The sequence below is a fragment of the Myodes glareolus genome, chromosome 22 (assembly GCF_982192425.1).
Source record: "Myodes glareolus chromosome 22, mMyoGla1.1, whole genome shotgun sequence".
In the NCBI taxonomy this organism is placed as follows: Eukaryota; Metazoa; Chordata; class Mammalia; order Rodentia; family Cricetidae; genus Myodes; species Myodes glareolus.
The window spans coordinates 35,430,172-35,451,647 of record NC_142047.1 but is presented as its reverse complement, the minus strand read 5'-3'; the positions used below and the strand labels follow the sequence as shown (position 1 = coordinate 35,451,647).

At 37.3% G+C, this 21,476-nt stretch overlaps 1 protein-coding gene across 2 annotated transcripts in view; it reads left to right on the top strand.

Annotated features, from left to right (window-relative positions):
* The window catches only part of Nfatc3 (nuclear factor of activated T cells 3), a 78,584-nt gene that overhangs the window by 15,489 nt on the left and 41,619 nt on the right, over nucleotides 1-21,476 (top strand). For both annotated transcript variants that reach the window (XM_048437041.3, XM_048437042.3), the window contains exons 2-4: nucleotides 1,995-3,132; nucleotides 6,373-6,535; nucleotides 19,138-19,337. In XM_048437041.3, the coding sequence (XP_048292998.1) occupies nucleotides 1,995-3,132; nucleotides 6,373-6,535; nucleotides 19,138-19,337 (1,501 nt within the window). The remainder of the gene's footprint in view (nucleotides 1-1,994; nucleotides 3,133-6,372; nucleotides 6,536-19,137; nucleotides 19,338-21,476) is intronic.

Sequence of the window (21,476 nt, the reverse complement as noted above, 5' to 3'; positions counted from 1 at the left end):
ACAAACCAAAAGCTCAAAGACAAAACAAATCAAACCCAGATTCTCTGGAAGAGCATCCAGTGCTCTCTATTGATGAGCCATCTCTCCAGCCCCATCCTGTTCTGCTATGTGCAAACATGAATTCCTGATGATATGACTACAGAGAAAGAAGATATTTGTGTTAATTATATACACTTCTTAAAAGAGAAATCTTGAGTTTTATTGCAAGGAAACTGAGACCTCTAGAGGGTAAATGTTGTGAGTAAGAGTCAAAGTTAATGGTAGGGTAGAACAAACAACAACAAACATACCTCCACCAAAAATTAGTAAAAACCTACAATTTGTTTTTTAAGACAGTCTCACTTTGTATCCCAGATGGGTCTCAAACTCACTGTCTGGCCTACCCTGGCCTAGAACTGGTGATTCTTCTGCCTTCCAAATTCTAGGATTTAAATATGAACCATCGGGGCTGGAGAGATGGCTCAGCGGTTAAGAGCATTGCCTGCTCTTCCAAAGGTCCTGAGTTCAATTCCCAGCAACCACATGGTGGCTCACAACCATCTGTAATGAGGCCTTGTGACCTCTTCAGGCATGCATGTAGACAGAATATTGTATACATAATAAATAAATAAATATTTTTAAAAAATAAGTATGAACCATCACTTCCTCCCAACTCCCAAGGTGGTTTTCTTTCTTTTTCTGCCTCCCCCTCCCAAACCCCCAACCCCCACACTCCAGACAGGGTTTCTTTGTAACCCTGACTTTCTTGGACTCATTCTGTAGACCATGCTGGCCTTGAACTCAGAGTTCCATTTGCCTCTGCCTCCTGAGTGCTGGGACTAAAGGCATGTGCCACCACCATTCAATGTCCCAGGTGCTTTTCAAAAACTGTTTCATTCAGTCTTAACCTGCAATTGCCAAATATAGCACTACCATTTAAAAAAAATTCTTGCCAGTGGTGGTGGTGATCATGCCTTTAATCCCAGCACTTGAGAGGCAAAGGCAGGTGATCTCTGTGAATTCGAGGCTAGCCTGGTTTATATGGTGAGTTTCAGGACAACCAGGGCTACACAGAGAAACCCTGTCTCAGAAAACCAAAAAGAAAAATTCTTTGAGGCTTGGAGAGCTGCATCAGTGTTGTAAGCACCTGCTGCTCTTGCAGAGAATCTCGGTTCTGTTCCTAGTACCCACAAAGTTACTTACAACCTTCTGTAACTCTAGTTCTAGGAGATCTGATGTCACCTGTACCCATGTGGTATATTAATATAAACGCAGGCAAACACAAAAATGAATATAGTAAAATATCTGAAATTTTAAATTAAATTCAGAGTATTTTTTTTTCTAGGATGATGGTGTGAGTGTGCATATGCCAAAGTGCCCCTATGGAAGTCATAGAACAAAATGCAGGAGTTGGTTTTCTCCTATCATGTGGGTCCCAGAGCTTGAACTTATATCATTGGACTTAGCAGCAAGCCCCTTTACCCACTAAGCCATCTTGCTGACTCAATTTATATTATCTTATTGTTCTGTGGCTTTAATTTTTTTATTTGTGTGTGTGAGTATATAGGTACACACTATACATTTTATAAAAAATAGTCTATTCTCAGAGAATAATTTTTGGAAATGTGAAAGTAAAGAAAAAGAATGTCACATAATAATATTTCCATATATAATAGTCATGCATAACTGCAAAAATAAATAGATGTATTTTGAAGTCACCTCTTGTTGAGATATGGCTTGATGAAATAGCTCAAGCTGACCTGAAACCCACTGTATAGCTGTGATAGGCGTTGAATGTTCAGTAATCCTCTGCCTGTGTGTTGCAATAAATAGATAGAATCACTGTGCCCAACCCTTTACTGGAGGTAATGACATGCATTTTGGTGTCCAATTTTTTTTTTCTCTCAGAATTGTTATTACTTTTTCATCTAGTAATTTATACACTTGAATTTTCTAATTTCTTTTATTGACTTTTTTGGTTGTGGTGGTTTTTTGTTTTTCCTTCCCTCTCATAGATCTTGAGCCAGATGATTGTGCATCCATTTACATCTTTAATGTAGATCCACCTCCATCTACTTTAAACTCATCACTTGGCTTACCACATCATGGACTGCTGCAATCTCACTCCTCTGTTTTGTCACCATCATTTCAGCTCCAAGGTCACAAAAATTATGAAGAAACTGGTGATATTTCTGAATCTAAATATAGTCCATTAGGTGGTCCCAAACCCTTTGAGTGCCCAAGTATTCAAATTACATCCATCTCTCCTAACTGTCATCAAGGAACAGATGCACATGAAGATGACCTACAGATAAATGACCCAGAAAGGGAATATTTGGAAAGACCTTCTAGAGATCATCTCTATCTTCCACTTGAGCCATCCTACCGGGAGTCTTCCTTTAGTCCTAGTCCTGCCAGCAGCCTTTCTTCTAGGAGCTGGTTCTCAGATGCATCTTCTTGTGAATCTCTCTCACACATTTATGATGATGTGGACTCAGAGTTGAATGAAGCTGCTGCTCGATTTACTCTCGGCTCACCTCTGACTTCTCCAGGTGGCTCTCCAGGAGGCTGTCCTGGAGAAGACTCCTGGCAGCAACAGTATGGACCTGGACACTCCTTGTCACCTCGGCAATCTCCTTGCCACTCTCCTAGATCCAGTATCACTGATGAGAATTGGCTGAGCCCCAGACCAGCCTCAGGACCCTCATCAAGGCCCACTTCTCCCTGTGGTAAACGACGGCACTCTAGTGCTGAAGTGTGTTATGCTGGTTCCCTTTCACCCCATCACTCACCTGTTCCTTCCCCTGGCCACTCCCCTAGGGGAAGTGTAACAGAAGATACCTGGCTTACTGCTTCTGTCCACACTGGATCAGGCCTTGGCCCTACACCTTTCCCATTTCAGTACTGTGTCGAGACTGATATCCCTTTGAAAACAAGGAAGACTTCTGAAGATCAAGCTGCCATACTACCAGGAAAATTAGAGGTCTGTTCAGATGATCAAGGGAGCTTATCGCCATCCCGGGAGACTTCAGTAGATGATGGCCTTGGATCTCAGTATCCTTTAAAGAAAGATTCATCTGGTGACCAATTTCTTTCAGTTCCTTCACCCTTTACCTGGAGCAAACCAAAGCCTGGCCACACCCCTATATTTCGGTGAGTTGATAGAAATGACTGCTGATTGTTTTTTCATGCTTAAAGATCATTTGCATTGTCTAACTACGTTCTCTGTTTATGTTTGAGAACCTCTCCTTTTTCTTTCTCTCTCTCTTCTTCCTCTCCCCTCCCCTTCCCTTTTCCTTCTTTTCTCTCCTTCCTTCTCTTTTCCTTCTCCCTGCCCTCATCTTTCTTGTTCTTTGTATTTAAAAAAAATAAATTCTACCAGCAAAAAACATAGAAGTCCTTTTTATTTCCCTTTAAGTCTTAAAAGTATTTTTAAATTGACTAATGGTACATTTAAAGGTATATAAATGAAGAAAATATAGGTGATACATTGTAGATGATAGTAAATGACATTTAAGGAATTTCCTTATTTAGAAAAGATTATGGTACAGATGGGTTATAGTATGAATTATATTACTAATAAATTAACTGGGAATTTGCGTATTTTGAAGACGTATGTGTACAGGTGCGTGTGTGTGTTCACGTGGAGGCCAGAGGACAGCTATGGGTGTTGTTCCCTAGAGTCATTATTTTGTTTTGTGAGACAAGGTTGCTTAGTGGCTTGAGAGCTCACCAAGCTTTGAAAACAAAATAAAACAAAACAAAAAAAATCAATTTTATTGTTGTATATGGGCACACTTGAGAAAGATGTGTGTGAATGAGATGTGTGTCATGCCCTGTGTGTGTTGGTCAGAGACAACTTTCTGGAGTTGATTCTTTCCTTCCACCTTTATGTGGGTTCTTGCATAGTTTGAAAAGTGTTTTACTGACTGAGTTCTCTAGTTTTGTCCTATTGAAGGCAAGCATTTTCCTCACAATTTATTTACTTTTAAATGCTTATATTATTCAGACAGTGTCTTGCTATATTGCCTGTGTTGACCCATGTTAACCTTAAATGTGCGATCCTCCTATTCTTGCCTCCCAGAGTAGCTGGGACTATAGGTACATGCTATTTGTGCTTGGCCTTCCTAACTTAATTTTTTTTTAAACTTTTGACAGTCTTGTTTTCTTTCATTGAGACTGGGTCCTATATAACTCAGACTGACTTCAAGTTTACTATATAACTGGCAATGACCTTGAAGTTCTGATTTCCCTGCCCCTGCCTCCTGGTATATATCATTACACCTAGTTTTATAGGATTCAAACTCAGGGTTTCTTGCATGCTAGGCATGAACTCTACTAACTGAGCTTTGTGTCTGTTACTGTTTAACTTGTCGATATGTAAATAATTTTCTAGTTAAACATTTTCTTGGTCTGTATTTGTACATGTGTGCATGTACGTGTGCATGGAGGCCAGAGGTTGACATTGGATGTCTTCTTCATTCCTTATTTGCCTCTCCCCTTAGTTTTTAAAGATAAGATCTCATTTAACCTGGTTGTCTGGATAGCCCCAGGGATCCTCCTGTCACTGCCTCCCCAGTTCTGGGATTACAGGCTTGGGCCACTGTGCTGGTTTATATGTGTGCTCCGGGGATTCAAACTAAGCCCTCATCAAAGACTGACAAGCACTCTTCCTGTTGAACAATCTCCCTATCCCTTATAACATTTTCAGTATCAATATAGCTAAACTAACCTTTCAGTCATTATACTGTTTAAATTCTTATGAATCAAGGAAATACTAACCTTTTTAAATATACTACAGATGTTTTGTTTTTGTTTTAGGCAGTTATGCACTGAAACTAAATTTTTCTTCAAGATACAGAGGATACCTAAGATAGTAAGCAGTTTTTCAGAGAGAGAAGAGTGAAATGATAGGAAGTGGATGAGGCCAGAAGCATAATAGATTGATTTCTGCAGATCTATACACAAGGGTGGAGAGATATATACTGAAAGAAATAGAATAACTTAGATTTTAAAGGTCCTTAGGCTTGGGACCTAGAGAGATTGCTCAGTTATTAGGAGTACCTACTGCTTTTTAAGAATGTAGTTTTTTTGGTTTTTTGTTTTTGTTTTTCCTGTTACTGTTTTTTAAACTCTTTGGGGCCCACCACCTAACTCCCAAATAATTATATGGAGACTTAGTCTTACTTATGAATGCCTGGCCTTAGCTTCACTTGTTTCTAGCCAGCTTAATTTAAATTATCCTGTTTCTCTTTAACTATGTTTTGCCTCTGGGCTTTTTACCTTTCTTTATTCTGATTTTCTTTTTTACTCTGTGGCTGACTGTGTGGCTGACCCTTGGCATCCTCCTCTCCTCCTTTTCTTGCTCCTCCTCTCTTTTTCTGTCTAGGTTTCTTCTGTTTATTCTCTTTGTCTGCCAGTCCTGGCTGTTTCTCTCTCCTGCTTAGCTATTGGATGTTCAGCTCTTTATTAGACCAATCAAATATTTTAGGCAGACAAAGTAACCTAACTTTGCAGAGTTAAATAAATGCAACATAAAAGAATACAACACATCTTTGTACTATTAAACAAATATCCCACAACATAAGCAAATGTAACACACATTAAACTAATATTCTACAAAACCAGAAGATCTAGGTTCGATTCCCAGCATCTACCTGTCCGCTGACAACCTCTGTCCAAGGGATACAACGCCCTCTTCTAGCCTATGCAGTATTAAACATACACATGGCATACAGACATACATGCAGGCATAACACTCATATACATTAAAAAAGATACTTAGTCTTACAGAGATACTGATATATATATATATACACACACACACACACACAGATAATAGATATCTTTAAGAAGCTGAACTACTGTCTTTTGATTGCTTTTATGGTTATATACAGAGTTGAGAATTTACAAATCGTTACAGAGTTTGTCCTTTTTCAAAATAAAAAAGAATACTAAATGTAGAAACAATATATTTTAATCTTCAGGTTAAAGAATTATTTATAATTATTTATTCATTAAAAAGAATAGTCATGGGACTTTAGTGACACACACCTTTAATCCAAGCATTCGGGAGGCAGAGGCAGGTGGATCTCAGCCTAGACTGGAGTTCGAGGTCAGCCTGGTCTACAGAGTGAGTTTCAGGGCAGCCAGGACTACACAGAGAAACTCTATCTCAAAAAAAACCAATAAATAAAGTATAAATAAATTAATTTAAAAGGATAGTCTATTAAATACATACCATAGTTGGTACTATAACTTACTAAGTGAAGTTGGTTTTGGAATACTCTGTTGCAAAAACCACTGGAAAAAGTACTGGAACTGGCAAAGAGATGCTTTGGATCTCTGCTTAGCATTGATAATATGGTGAAATTGTGTGTGTTTTGTTTATAGCACATCTTCATTACCTCCATTAGACTGGCCTTTACCAACTCACTTTGGACAATGTGAATTGAAAATAGAAGTGCAACCTAAAACTCATCATCGAGCCCATTATGAAACGGAAGGTAGCCGTGGGGCAGTGAAAGCCTCTACTGGTGGTCACCCTGTTGTGAAGGTATGAAACTTTGGAGCTTTGCTTCATAGATCTGTGCACATAGTAATGATTGAATGAATATATTGATTTAGCGAAAAGAGAAAGCAAATGTGGTGAGCCTCTTTCGTCTGCTTGTTGATATGGTCATACTTCTGCATTGAATATTCTTTGTTAGTCTAGAAGAAACCTTTCTGTCTAACTTTTCATCAGAGAAAATAAGATGTTGCTGATCAAATTACTGTTTTTCTGATTTTAGAAAGAGTATATTGTGCTGGGCAGTGGTGGCCAGCGCTTGGGAGGCAGAGGCAGGTGAATCTCTGAGTTTGAGGCCAGCCTGGTCTACAGAGTGAGTTATAGGACGACCAGGGCTACACAGAGAAACCCTGTCTCAAAAAGCAAACACAGAAAAAAAGAGCATATTGTGTTTATAAATATATTACATGCTCATTTAAAATATAAGTAATACAAGACTAAGGAAATGACTCTGGAGAAAAAGCATATTCTATAAACGTGAAGATTTAAGTTTGAATTTCAAAAAATGGCTTTAAAAGCCAGACATAAATACATATGCTTGTAACTCTCAATATTAGGGCAAAGAGATAGGCTGATTTCAGGAGTTTTCTGGCCAGCCAGCCTAGCCTAGTCAAAAGATCCAGCTTCAGATTCAGTGAGACAACTTGTCCCAAGGCAGTAAGGCAGAAAATAGATAAAGGAACTGCGTGTGCGTTCACATCATACAATACACATATATGAACATGCAGATTTCAGTCATGCAGAAAGTAGAAAGAATAATGCAATAGATTATCCAAAATTTGTCACTCTGAAAAATAAACAACATCTGATAAATTTTAGTAACATTTCACTTTTCCTGTCCCCCACCTTTCTCTTGAATATATATTTAGTGGAAGACTAGATAGTTGTCAGGAAAGATCAGTTAATTTTTTAAAATCTATTTATGTGTATTTGTTTGTGCCTACTTGTCTGTGCCTGTATCTCCTGAAACTGTAGTTAGAGGAAGCAGTGATCCTCAGGGTGTGCATGCTTAGAACTGAACTTAAGTTCTCTGTAATAACAGCAAGTGCTTTTAACCGTTTTTTTTCTTTGTTTTTTTAAATATTTATTTATTTATTATGTATACAATATTCTGTCTGTGTGTATGTCTGTAGGCCAGAAGAGGGCACCCGACCTCATTACAGATGGTTGTGAGCCACCATGTGGTTGCCGGGAATTGAACTCAGGACCTTTGGAAGAGCAAGCAAAGCTCTTAACCACTGAGCCATCTCTCTAGCCCTCTTTGTTTGTTTTGTTTTATTTTTTGTTTTTCGCTACAGGCTTTCTCTGTGTAGCAGTCCTGGCTGTCCTGGAACTCATTTTGTAGACCAGGCTGACCTTGAATTCACTGAGACCCTCCTACATCTGCCTCCTCAAGTGCTGGGGCTAAAGGCCTATGCCACCATCACTTGCCTCATAAGTTTTTGAGGATTGTAGGTTAGTAAACTTTCCATCACTGTGATATTATGCATGTGGTCATCAAGTTGTAGTGAGAAAGGGCTTATTTTGGCTCATTTTAGAGGTTTCATTCTTGTTGATTGTTTTGTTGATTTTTATTGGGGTCTGTGGTGAGCCAGTATACCATGGTGGGAGCACATGGCAGAGGAAGACCCTCACCTCATAGAGTCTAGGGGATTAGAGCACTGACTGAATTTCTAGAGGCCTGGGTTCAATTCCCAGTACCCACAAGGCAGTTGACAACTATCTGTAACTCCATTTCCAGTGGCTCCAACACTCACACACAGACATATATGCTGACAAAACACGAATTCACATAAAATAAAAATAAACAACTCATTAAAGAGAAATACCCCCAACCATATCCAGTAAACTAATTTTTTTCCCCAATTAACCACCACTGTTTAAAGTTCTGCCACTTTTCAATATCACCACATATTGGCAACCAAGGGTTTTTCAAATAGGTCTTTGGAGAACATATACATAAACCATAGTAGAGAGATTAAAATATTTATTTTCTTTTAACTTAACTAGAATAAAATTATGTAAAATTTGCCTATTTGGTGTCTTTCAGATATGTCTCATATTTTAAAGCTTTGAATCAAGATATTTTTATTTTTCACTTGAATGGACGATAATATTAAAAAATAATGAAACTTTGGGTCTGGAAAGATGGCTCAGTGATAAAGAACACTCACTAGCTTTTCTTCTAGAGGACCCAGGTTCAATTCCCAGCACCCACATAGCAGCTTACAACTGTTTGTAACTCCAGTTCCAGGATATATGCAGGCAAAACACCAATGCACACAAATAAATAAATAAATAAATAAATTAGAAAGGTAAAAGAAAATAGTTACTAAGAAATGCTGAATCTTAAGCTATTGGTGGTGATCCTTACTTGTAATCCCAACCTTCAGAAGATTTAGAGTGGTGATTCACACCTTTAGTCCCAGCAGTAAGGAGGCAGAGACAGAAGGATCTCTGTGAGTTCAAGGCTAGCCAGGGCTACAGAGTGAGACCCTGTCTGAATAAAACAAAAACAAAAGCACAGAATACTTAGCTCAAGAGGATCACTGTGGATTCAAGGTCAACCTGGGACGTATCATGAGTTCCAGGACAACAGGACATGTAGTTCCAGGAACTACAAAGTGAGACTCTACCTTAAAGAAAAAAATAAATAAACAGCAAAAGGAAAAACTAAACAGAAAACATATAATAACCTGAATACCAATTTTCATAGCAGTTAATGAATCCAAATTAGAAACAACTCAAGTAGATTAGTAGCTAAACAACCTCTAATATATTTATAGGGTACCACCATCTGTCTGTTAGAAAGAACAAATGGTTGATATGTGCAACAACTTTTGTGGTTCTCCATAGTAATTTTGGTCTGTCATGGTTCTCTATGGAAGGGTGTTGGTTGAAAAGAAAAACTGACAGCATTATAAAGAAAAACTCACAGCATTATATACACTGTGGTTCTATTTATATAGTTTCTCAAATTAAGTAAACTTTTGAGACAGAACAAATTAATAGTTAGCAGGAAATAGTTAATATAAAGGGGCGGCACAAGAAAATGTATTTGTGGTAATGGAATATGTCTATATCTTTACCAGTGTAGTAATTACTTAAATCTCTACCTGTGATAAAAATGCATACAACCAAACAAACATACAAGAATGCATATGAAATATGTGGAAACTGTGTGGGACTATAGTTAGCAATTATACTGGTGCCAGTGGTTTTTAATACAGCTCGTTGCTGTAAGTGCATGTTACAACACGTAAATACATAAATGCATACACATGAAATCAAGATGCTGACCCATTGGGATTTTTGTAACTTTCGCTAAGGAAAAAAAAAATCTTATACTATATAGTTTGATTAACCTGGTCTGCTTAGTGAGACCCTGTTTCAAAAATAAAAATAGAGAGTATAGAATAAACATTGGCAAGTCAGCTTTTTCTTTTCTTTTTTGTTGCTGTACTAGGGGCAGAACCCAGGGCCTCATACATGCTACACAAGTACTGTATGACTGAATTCCTAGCCTGAGGCAAAAATATTTTAGAAATTACTGTAGTTTGAAAAACAAGGTTTAAAATTTTGTTTTTAGACTTCGTATTTTATCATGTCAAGATTCATTGGCTAGTGATGATTTGTTTTAATTTTTCGAGACAAGATCTCATGTAGCTTAGGTTAACCTAAAAGTCACTGTGTAATTAAGGATGGCCATGAAGTACTGATCTTCCTGCCTGTGTTCCAAGTGCTAGGATAACAGGTGTGTGCCACCATACCTGACTCTAGTGATGATTTTTATATGATATTGTTATGTGTACATTTTAACATTTTTTTTGTTTTGTCACATTTTTACTTTTAACTGATTTATATTATGAAATTTTAATTTTGTATTTTTAGTATCTCTACAGTTGTTTCTAGTACAATGTTTCTGATATAGTCAAATCCAAGAGCCCTCCCTGAATAATTTGACAGGACTGATAATGGAACTGTTGTGAAAGCTGCTGTAGTGTCCTGTAGTGACCTTCAGGCTTCAACCTTCCAGCTTAAGTTAAATTAAGCAGGCACAGACCTTTGCTATGGAAACAATATAGAAACATAACAAACAATGACTTACTTTCTTTCACACTACAGTGGGTGGCCTGACTAGGAGAGTACTGATAGTACATGAACGATTTTAGAGAATAATGTTAACAGTAGTAATTTATTGATAGTGTATAACATATGTGTTTCTTCTGGGATGGGATAAGGTGATACTCTAACTAGTTTATTCTTCTTTAAAACCCTGAGATGCAGAGGAGCAGAACTGTTTTTCTTATGCTGTATTATATGTACTTAAGCAGATGTTGGTGAAGTATGAGTTATGAAATATATTTATATATATTCCCTTTGAAATCTTATATGTATGATTACTTTCCCACAGCAGTAGTTTATTTTATCAAAGTGAAAAGGACAGGTGGCTTACATCTTTGCCAGGCTGGTATGAATATGAGTCATCTAATGTGACTAAGGATTCTTTGATAGATGGTGCTGGTCCACTTGTCATGTGATAGGAATATCTTTAAATTTGTATTTTTTTTTAAAGATTTAACTACATAATTTTGGCTAGGTACTTAGTATTTATTGTTTCAATATTTACCAGTCTTGAGTTATTTTGTGCTAGGAAATTGTCTCTCTTATTCCAAAATTTATTCACTCAACAATGATGTAGAGTCTTTAATGTACTAAACTTACACATAGACTCTAGTGATAGAAGGTGGATGCTGTTCTCTTCAAGTACTTAGAGGTAAATGCTGAAGTTGTTTCCTCCATCACTGGCCGAACTGTTGATCTGTTGATTTCATACAATTTGAATATGAAAGAACAATAGGTAGTAGAAGGAAGCATTTATTAACATTGAGTTTCAAAAAGTTTCTAGTTTTTTTTTTATTTTGTATGTGTTTTTAGTTTTACAATCTTCATCTGTAGACTGGAAAATAAAAATGTCATATACTCTACAGGAATTTTAGGATTAAATGGACTCAGTTAAAGTAGAATATATAGCCATTCTCTACCTTGACTTTTTGTCTCTCTATAAGTGAGGTAGAGGGGTGTGTTGTTTTATGTATGTGTGTGTGTGTGTGTGTGTGTGTGGCATAATCACTTAACTCATTTGCTGCTATAGAATCAAAAGAAAATCATTTAATTTCTCCATGTGTACATATGTATATGTGTGCCTTCCCAGTTTCTTCTTTAGTTATTTAGGCCTTTTTTTTTTTACTGTGTTCATATTGAACATTTTATGTTTTATTAACTAGTTTCCTTTCAATTAAAATTTTAATTTTATTAATCTGTTTATGACAAAACAGTTGAAAGGAATTACAACTGAAAATATTGGTAGATTATTTTTCGGGGGGGGTGGTTTGAGACAGGTTTTTTTCTGTTAACAGCCCTAGTTGTCCTGGAACTAGCTCTGTAAACCAGGTTGGCCTCGAACTCACAGAGATCCACCTGCCTCTGCCTCCCAAGTGCTAGGATTAAAGCTGAGTGTCACCACCGCCCGACCTTGTAGATTTTTTTATTGTAAATTTTAAAGTTATTTACAGAAAGCCATAAATTCTGCTTGAGAATAGTAAATTACACATTGTTACTCTAGTTGAATGAAAGACAGCTGCAACTTGAACCTTTTGGTGGGATGAAAGAACACAACTCATTTTTGTACCTTAAGAGCCCCAGGTAATGTCAAGATTTTGAGACACTCATGTCTCTGGAAAAGGGATCTGAGACGAGGAGGAAAACGATAGAATTTGAAAAAGGTCTATAAAAACAAGGGTAGGCTTCCTAGATAGTTAGTGTGTTTGTGGTTGTTGTAGACCAGCTGATAACTTCTATCATGTCATGCAACAGTGCTAGTAATTTTAGTAGATGATGTAAAGATCTTCATTAGGACGTGAATTAGAGGTTTTGAGGGCAACCCTGGTAGATCTGCTGAAAATGCTAATTGACTGAGACATCCTGAAAGCTTACAGACTAAATAGTAAAGCCTATGTATGATACCTTTTTTTAACTTCCAGAATACTTGAAGTAAGTTTATTCTCTTGTTAGATGAGAGACCGAAGGATTTATTTTAGATGTACTGACTGACCCAATAGAAAAGACCTATAGAATATGGAAAATAAACTTCATTATTTTAAAATGTTTAAGTTACAGTTATTTTGGATTTTTCTGTTATAATCACCTAAACCTAATTTTAACATGAAAAGCATATATTAACTCTAGCTCAAACAGAAAGTTTAATAAAAATGTAATTAATTAAGATCAAATATATAAGGGAAGAGGCATAGTGACTCTTAATATAAAAGGTTTTGGTTAACGCTAGCTTAAACAAAATTTTATGAAAATATAATTAAAATCTACAGATAAAGCTAGACATAGTAGTTCATACCTGTAAACTTAGCATCTGAATAGCTTAGGAAGGAAGATTGCCTCAAATTCAAGACCAGTCTGAGCTGCTGAGTCAGAACCTATCTCAAAAATTGAAAAAAGACCGAGTGGTGGTGGTACACACCTTTTAATCCCAGCACTCGGGAGACAGGCGTGTGAGTCTCTGTGAGTTCGAGGCCAGGCTGGTCTACAGAGGGAGTTCCTGGACAGGCTCCAAAGCTCCACAGAGAAACCCTGTCTCGAAAAAAAACAGACAAACAAACAAAAGAAAAGAAAAGAAAGAAAGATGAAAAGATAAAGAAAAAAGGTTGTACGTACATATTTAAAATATGGCTCATCTGTAACATGCATATAGTTTTAATGCAAAAACAAAATGCTGGGTTGAATTTTTATTTTGTTGGGTTTTTTTTTTTTTGTTTTGAGACAGGATTTTTCTGTGTAGCCCTGGTTGTTTTAGAATTTTATTAGTAGACCAGGCTGGTCTTGAACTCAGAGATCTTTCTGGCTTACTGCCAGGCTTAACATCTTGTTTTTTTAAGTACATATTTGCTAGGGGAATAGGATTGAAGATGTTTATATGTTATTTAAAAGCCACTAGTCTCTCTTTTTATTTAATTTATTATTATTATTATGTATGGGTATTTTGTCTGCACATATGTCTGTGCACTATGTGTGTGCAATGCCCCTTGAAACCCGAAGAGGACCTTGATGCAGCTGTAAATACCATATTGGGTCTTAAAATATTATCAGTGCATACTGTCAAACAAGAAGAGGAAAGCCTCCTCAGTGTTATTTTTTTTCAAGGCATAGCACATATATTATGTATTATATTGTTATTAAATATCAAGGCTTATGTTAATTGTGCAGTAATGCTATGGTTGAGTTAAAAGAGTGTATCTCTTAGCCAAGTGGTTCTCAACCTATGGATAGCAACCCCAAAAAGACCATCAGGAAGCACAGATATTTGCATAATGATTCACAACAGAATTAAAATTACACTTATGAAATAGCAATGGAATGATTTTATAGTAGGGAGTGAACCACAACTCGAGAAACTGTATTAAAGGATCGAAGAATTAGGACAGTTAAGAACTGCTGTCTTAGCTGGGTAGGGGTGGTGCATGACTTTAATTCCAGCACTGGGAGGCAGAGGCAGGCAGATCTCTGTTTGAGGCCAGCCTGATGTACAGAAGTGAGTTTGGGGATAGCCAGAGCTGTTACATAGAGAAACCCTATCTTGGGGGGTGGGAAGAACCTCTGGAAGAACCTCTGTATCAGAGCTTGTCATAGTGATGCATGCCTGTAGTTCTAGCACTCAAGGAGTTCAGAGCCAACTGTTGCTCCATAATGAGTTTGAAGTCAGTGTGAACTACCTGAGACCCTGTTTTAAAACAAAACAAACAAAAGCCAGAACTGGGTAGAAGGCTCAGCTGTTAAGGCTCACAACCAAAAACCAGAAACACCCGCTTGCCTTCTTAGGGTCTATTGAAATGTCCTGGTCTCTGCTTAGGAGGCCCAAGAGATGCTACTGTAGCCTCAGTTTACCCTTTGACATCTTGCTGGGAGGCAGGAACATGAAGGATGCTGCATATCTGAAGCTAGAAATAGGTTCCGTGTCTTTTGAGAATGTGGCTGTTGATATCAGCTGACAGGAGTGACTGTGTGGAGATGATCCTTAGGATCTTCTATGGATTTGTAATACTTAAAAGTGTTCTTGGGCCACTCTGTGTCCAAACCTGAGTTTATCTTCAGGTTGGAACATAGACTCGGGCCATGGAATCTTGGTTTGATGCGATCACTGTGAGAACATGACAGTATGGTAGTGAGGTTGAGATATTATAAAAGAGAAAATAATAATAATCCTGTTGACAACCAGCTCATCCTCTGAAGCTGATCCACCTTGTCAACCATCAAAAGTACACACACCAGAAAGAATTCAGCTGATTCCAGCCTAAATTACTGACCAAACCATGAGTTTATAAATATGGAGTAGCTTGTTATCTGGTGTTAGGTAATTACTGTTCCCACAATAAGCAGAATGCTGGTATTCACTGGTAAATAGTAGGTACCTTATAGTTACTGATGTCCTTTTTCTCTTGTTAGTTGCATTTCTTCTTGGACATTGTGTTATATGATTAATATATAGATATAGATTTACATGATTTCTGTTTAAACTCATACTCTGCCACACACCACAGAAGGAAACAGACATCCTCAGCTTGACCATTAAGCTGGAAACACATTAGCACACTAGATTGTTTGGCATGGGGGGAGGTCAACAGCATGTAGGGTAGGAATCAGTGATGTTCATTTGAAACTTCCTGCTCACGTAGACTCTCTTGGATGTAAGTAGAGTTTATTAGAAAGGTTATTGATGCCGTAGACAGAAAAGCAGGCGCATGGCAAGGTCTTTGAAAAGAGAAATTATCTTCTCACCACCACCAAGGCACTGGATTCTCTCTCTGAGTCTTACAAAGCTATCATAAGGAGCTGGGCAGTAGTGGCACACCACTTTAATCCTAGCACTTGAGACAGAGGCAGGTGGATCTCTATGAGTTCGAGGCCGGCCTGGTCTACAGCTCGAGTTCCAGGATAGCCAAGGCAACACAGAGAAACTCTTGTCTCAAAAACAAACAAATAAATAAAGAAAAATTAAAAAGTAAAAATATCATAAGGAGTTATTTTTCCTTGATTCTGTCATATCATCCCTTCTACTTACTGTAGTAGAGTCATACTTTATTTGTTAATAATGCCATCATCGTTTAGGTACTGAAGCTTAGAATTTCTGACTTGTTTTCTTTATTATGCTGTATGTAGTCAATTACAAATAACTCTTTAGGATTTCTAAGATTCATTGTATTTATAACTTTTTCATAGTTTCTGTTATATTCCTGCCTTTACCCTAATTTAAAATTTCAAAACTTTGATTTTAGTGTTTTCAGATTTCCAAATGGTGTCTATGTTTCTTTCTATTCTCTCTCTCTCTCTCTCTCTCTCTCTCTCTCTTTTGGTTTTTCGAGACAGGGTTTCTCTGTGTAGCCCTAACTGTCCTGGAACTAGCTCTATAGTCCAGGCTGGCCTCGAACTCACAGAGATCCACTTGGCTCTGTTTCCCGAATGCTGGGATCAGAGGCGTGCGCCACCACTGTCCGGCCCCATTCTCTCTCTTTTTTTTAAATTCAACCTTAAGTAATTTTTTTTAATGTGCTTACATTTTTAAGAATAAATTTAAACCTTCTAAGAACTTCATTTAATTCCTTAAAATTTAACACATGCTGCATATTTTGTCTTTTTAAAGATTTATATGTGTGTATGTATGTGCACTAAATATGTGTAGTGCCCACAGAGGCTAGAAAGTAGGTAGCATCAGAGTCCTTGGAACTGGAGTTACAGGTGCTGTGAGCCTTCTGATATGTGTGCTGGGAGCCAAACTTGGGTACTCTGTAAGAGCAATAAGTACTCTTAACTGCTGAGCCTTTAATAAGGCTTATTTTTTTCTTTTTTTTTTAAATTTATTTATTTATTATGAATATAGTATTGTGTCTGTGTGTATCCCTGCAGGCCAGAAGAAGGTGCCATAGCGTGATTACTGGGAATTGAACTCAGGACTTCTGGAAGAGCAGCCACAGTGCTCTTATTCTCTAAGCCATCTCTCCAGCCTCCAGCCCCTTGTTCTTTAATGTCACTTAGAATATATGGAATCCTGGCTGAAATAGTAGCATTTCAATAAATAAGACTGCTTCCATATTAGACTCTCACTAAAAGACAAAAGGGATAAAATGATGAATAAGACAGTTTCTACTTTTGGTGCTTGTGTGGTTCCCAGGAGAGCAGATAATAACTCAATTTAAAATAATGTTGATAGCAGTCAGCGCTATGAAAAATAGTGAAGCAGTATAAGAGATGTAAATAAAAAAGTAGGTTTCTCTGAGGATACTAATAATTGTACAAAGCTAAATGAAATGAGGGAGGAGGATAATATGAAGATCAGAGAAAACATTTAAGAGGGATAAAATACTAAATATTAATATCCTGAGATTAAAACCAGGCATGATGGACCAGGCCATTAATCCCAGCACTGAAAGGCAGGTGGATCTCTGTGAGTTTAAGGCCAACCTGGTCTGCATGATAAGTTCCAGGACAGCCAGGACTGTTACACAGAGAAACCCTGTCTCAGAAAGCCAAAATAAATAAATGAATAAGTAAATAAATAATGAAGTCTGAGGTTAGGAATGAGCAGTGGTTCAAGTAATAAAACCAGCATGTTGACAGTAGGACTGTGGGAAGGCATAGGACAAGGTAGGAACAGCAAGGGTCCACATCTCATAGCCCTTACATGTAAACCATCATAGGGATTAGAATTAACTCTGGATGTAGGAGAAAGCCATTAGAGAGATTTCAGTGGAGGATAGGGATGATGTGAGGGACTATGAATTTTTAAAAATTAATACATTTATTTATTTATTGTGTGTGCATGTGTATGTAGAATGGGCATGCCATGGTGCCCATATGTGGAGGTCAGAGGACAACTTTTGCATCTCTCCTACTATATGTGGGTCTGGCGATGGAACTCAGGATGTTAGGCTGTTAGACTTAACAGCAGGTGCGTTTAGCTGCTGAACCGTCTTCATTTGTCTGTGATTTTTTTTTTTTTTTTTTGTAAGAACTTATTTGCTAGGCAGTGGTGGCGCAAATCTTTAATCCCAGCACTTGGGAGGCAGAGGCAGGTGGATATCTGTGAGTTCCAGGACAGCCAGTGCTCTTACACAGAGAATCCCTGTTTTGGAAAAAGTAAAAAATAAAATAATAATAATAGATTTATTTATTTTATGTGCATTGGTGTTTTACCTGCATATATGTGTGAAGGTATCAGATCCACTGGAACTGTAGTTACAGACAATTGTGAGCTGTCATGAGGGTGCTGGGAATTGGACTCTGGTTCTCTGGAAGAACAACCAGTGCTTTTAACCACTAGTCCATCTCTCCAGCCCGCCCCCCCATTCCCCTGCTTTGTTTTTCAAGACAGGGTTTCACTGTTTAGTTCCAGATTAAAGGCATGAACCACGCCCACCACCACCACCCAGTGTTTCTCTCTTTTTTAAAGGAAAAAAATAAGCCATATGTGGCAGTTCATGTATATATGGAGGTCGGTGGGAATGGGAGACTAAGTCTGAAAGATTGCAAGTCCAAAGCCAGTTTACCCTGTATAACAAGTCCTTGTTCTGAAAAATAAATACATAAATAAATATCAAAAACATACTGATAGGGATGAAGGCCAAAAATATTTGTCTTTATGATTATAGATTTAAGTATAGTCAGAAAATTAGTGACAAACCAAATCTGACAGAACATTAAAAGGATTGTATATCAAATAAGACTTATTTGAGAAATGCAAGTGTAAGTCAGCATATGAAAACAAATTAATGTAATATATTACAATAATATCAAGGGGAAAATATATTCTTGCAGATTGATTTTTTAAAAAGCCTTTGCAGGGATTATGGGATACAGCTCAGTGATAGAATATATGTTTATTCTGTACAAAACTCTCTAAGTTAATTTTTCTGAACCATATAAAAATATATCCTTCTTTTTCAAGACAGGGTTTCTCTGTAGCTTTGGAGCCTGTCCTGGAACTAGATCTTGTAGACCAGGCTGGCCTCGAACTCACAGAGATCTGCCTGCCTTTGCCTCCTGCGTACTGGGATTAAAGGCGTGCACCACCGCTGTCCGGTTATGTGAACTTGTTTTTAATTACGTGACTACATGTAGTCTTTTGTCTCTATGTATGTTTGTGTGTACACATTTGTTTGGAGGAGAGAAGACAACAGTGGGCGTTGTTACTCAGGTGCCATATATCTTGGCACTTATATCAGTTTTGATTCCTAGCACTCACATGGTGACTAACACTCTGTAATTCCAGTTTTAGGGAATCCTGTGCTCTCTTGTTCTCTGATGGCGTCAGGCACACAGAAATGCACAGGCATACATGCAGGCAAAACACTCATGTACATAAAAGAAAAATTTTAAAGAGAAAATTTGGAATTACTTTTATTGTCTTTTTTGTAATAATACTTTTATATACAATAATAAGATATAAATATAATTGGCTTGTTTTAAGCTTATTATAAAATGTGCGGATAATGAAATGTACTTTTGTGTTTCTTTTCATTTAGCTCCTGGGCTATAGTGAAAAGCCAATAAATCTACAGATGTTTATTGGAACAGCTGATGATCGATATTTACGACCTCACGCGTTTTACCAGGTGCATCGTATTACTGGAAAGACAGTTGCTACTGCAAGTCAAGAGATAATAATTGCCAGCACAAAAGTTCTCGAAATCCCACTTCTACCCGAAAATAATATGTCAGCCAGGTATCTTTTTTGGGTTTTGTGGTTTTTTTGTTTGTTTGTTTCTTTCTTTTTCTTCCTTCCTTCTTTCCTTTCTTTCTTGCTGTTTTTGTTGTTTTTGTTTTTGTTTTTTGAGACAGGGTCTCATTATGTAACTCTGGCTGTCCTGAAACTAACTATGTAGACCATGGTAGCCTTGAACTCACAGAGATCCATCTGTCTCTGCGTCTAGCCAGGTATCTTAAAACCTTTGTTAAAATGAGCATTGAGCTAGCTCAGCAGTTAAAATCCCATACTCCTCTTTCAGAGGACTAGAGTTAGGTTCTGTGCACCCACATCAGGCAGCTAACAACTGCCTGTATTTCTAGGTCCAGGGCTATCTGATGCCCATAACCTTCACAAGCCCTGCACGCACGTGCATGCACATCCCTCTACCCCATCTCCCACCTACATAATTATGAATAATTTTTTTAAAACCTTAATTTAAGAAAATCAGTTTTTTTTTCTTGAAATAGTTCTTAGAAAAATACATGATTTGTTTGGTTTTGGTTTTTAGTTAACTATAAAATATTCATTGTTTTAAACAATCTTACTAATATTATATAATTCTGGAAAGTTTATTCAGGAGGGTAGTAAGTTTCATATTTCCAGAAAGAAAGTTGGTGTCTTCTGCCTATAATCCCAGAATTTGGAATGTAGATTCAGGAAGAACAGGAGTTCAGAGTCATCCTTGAGTACATAGTGAGTTAGAGACTGGCCAGAGCTATATATGACCCTACCTCAAAAACTAGGAACAAGGACCAGCGTGATGGCTCATGCTTTTGAAATTCTCAGCAGTCAATAGGCAGAGACAGAGACAGATGATCTCTCTGAGTTTGAGGCCAGCCTAGTCTATATTTCCAGTTCCAGGCCAGTCAAGGCTACACACTGAGATCCTGTCTCAAAAACAAACAGACAAACATCCGAGGAGTAAACAACAACGAAAATACAGAACAAGGTACTTTTATTATTTTTTTTGAAGATTTATTTATTTATTATGTATACAGTATTCTGCCTACATATATCCTATAGGTCAGTAAAGGGCATCAAATCTCATTAAAGATGGTTGTGAGCCATCATGTGGTTGCTGGGAATTGAACTCAGGACCTCTGGAAGAGCAGTCAGTGCTCTTAACCTCTGAGACACCTCTCCAGACCAACAAGGTACCTTAGATATATGCTGCCACTATCTATTTTCTTACCTACTCTTAACTTCTTCCTGTCTGAAAAATAGGGTGAACATGAATGTCAGTGTTACACCTTACTGAAAACAAAGGTTAATTTCTTAATATATACCTGTATACTAACATTTAGAAGTCTAAGTCAGGACAGTTTTTGAGTTTGAGGTCATTTGGACTACAAAGTGAGACCTTATTTCAAAAAAAAAAAAACAAAATTAAGTAAGAGGTCATTTCAAACAAATTAATATGTATTTTCATCGGTAAATATGAATTTTTGTAAGCTTATATAGATTTTTTTGGTGGGATTGCATTTCTTACTTTTAAGAATCTTATAATAATTTGGGTTTTTTTTGAAAATCACTTATCAAAATTTAGATATTTTTTGAGATATATTTATTTTATGTGTGGATATTTTGCCTATATGTATATCTATGCACCATGTGCATGCCTGGTGCCCAAGGAGGTTAAAAGAGGGGTTCAGATCCTCTGTAGTTAGAGTTACAGATGGTTGTGAGCCACTATGTGGTTGTTGGGAACTGGACCTGGGTCCTCTGGAAGAACAGTCAGTGCTCTTAATTGCTGAGCCATATCTCCAGTCCAATATTTTAATTTTAATTTATTTATTAAACATATTTTAAATTATTTATTTTTAATTATTTTTAAACCAGGTGTGGTGGTGCAAGACTTTATTTAATCCCAATACTCAGTAGCCAGAGGCAGGCAAACCTGCTCTACAAAGGGAGGACAGAGGGCTATTATACAGGAAAAACCCTGTCTTGGGGGGGCACCTTTTTTTAGCTATTTTATTTTATGTGTATGAGTGGTTTGCTCAATGTGTGTGTGTGTGTGTGTGTGTGTATACACACATATACACATACACACACACACTTATTTGTTTATTTTGATTTTTTGAGACAGGGTTTCTCTGTAGCTTTGGAGCCTGT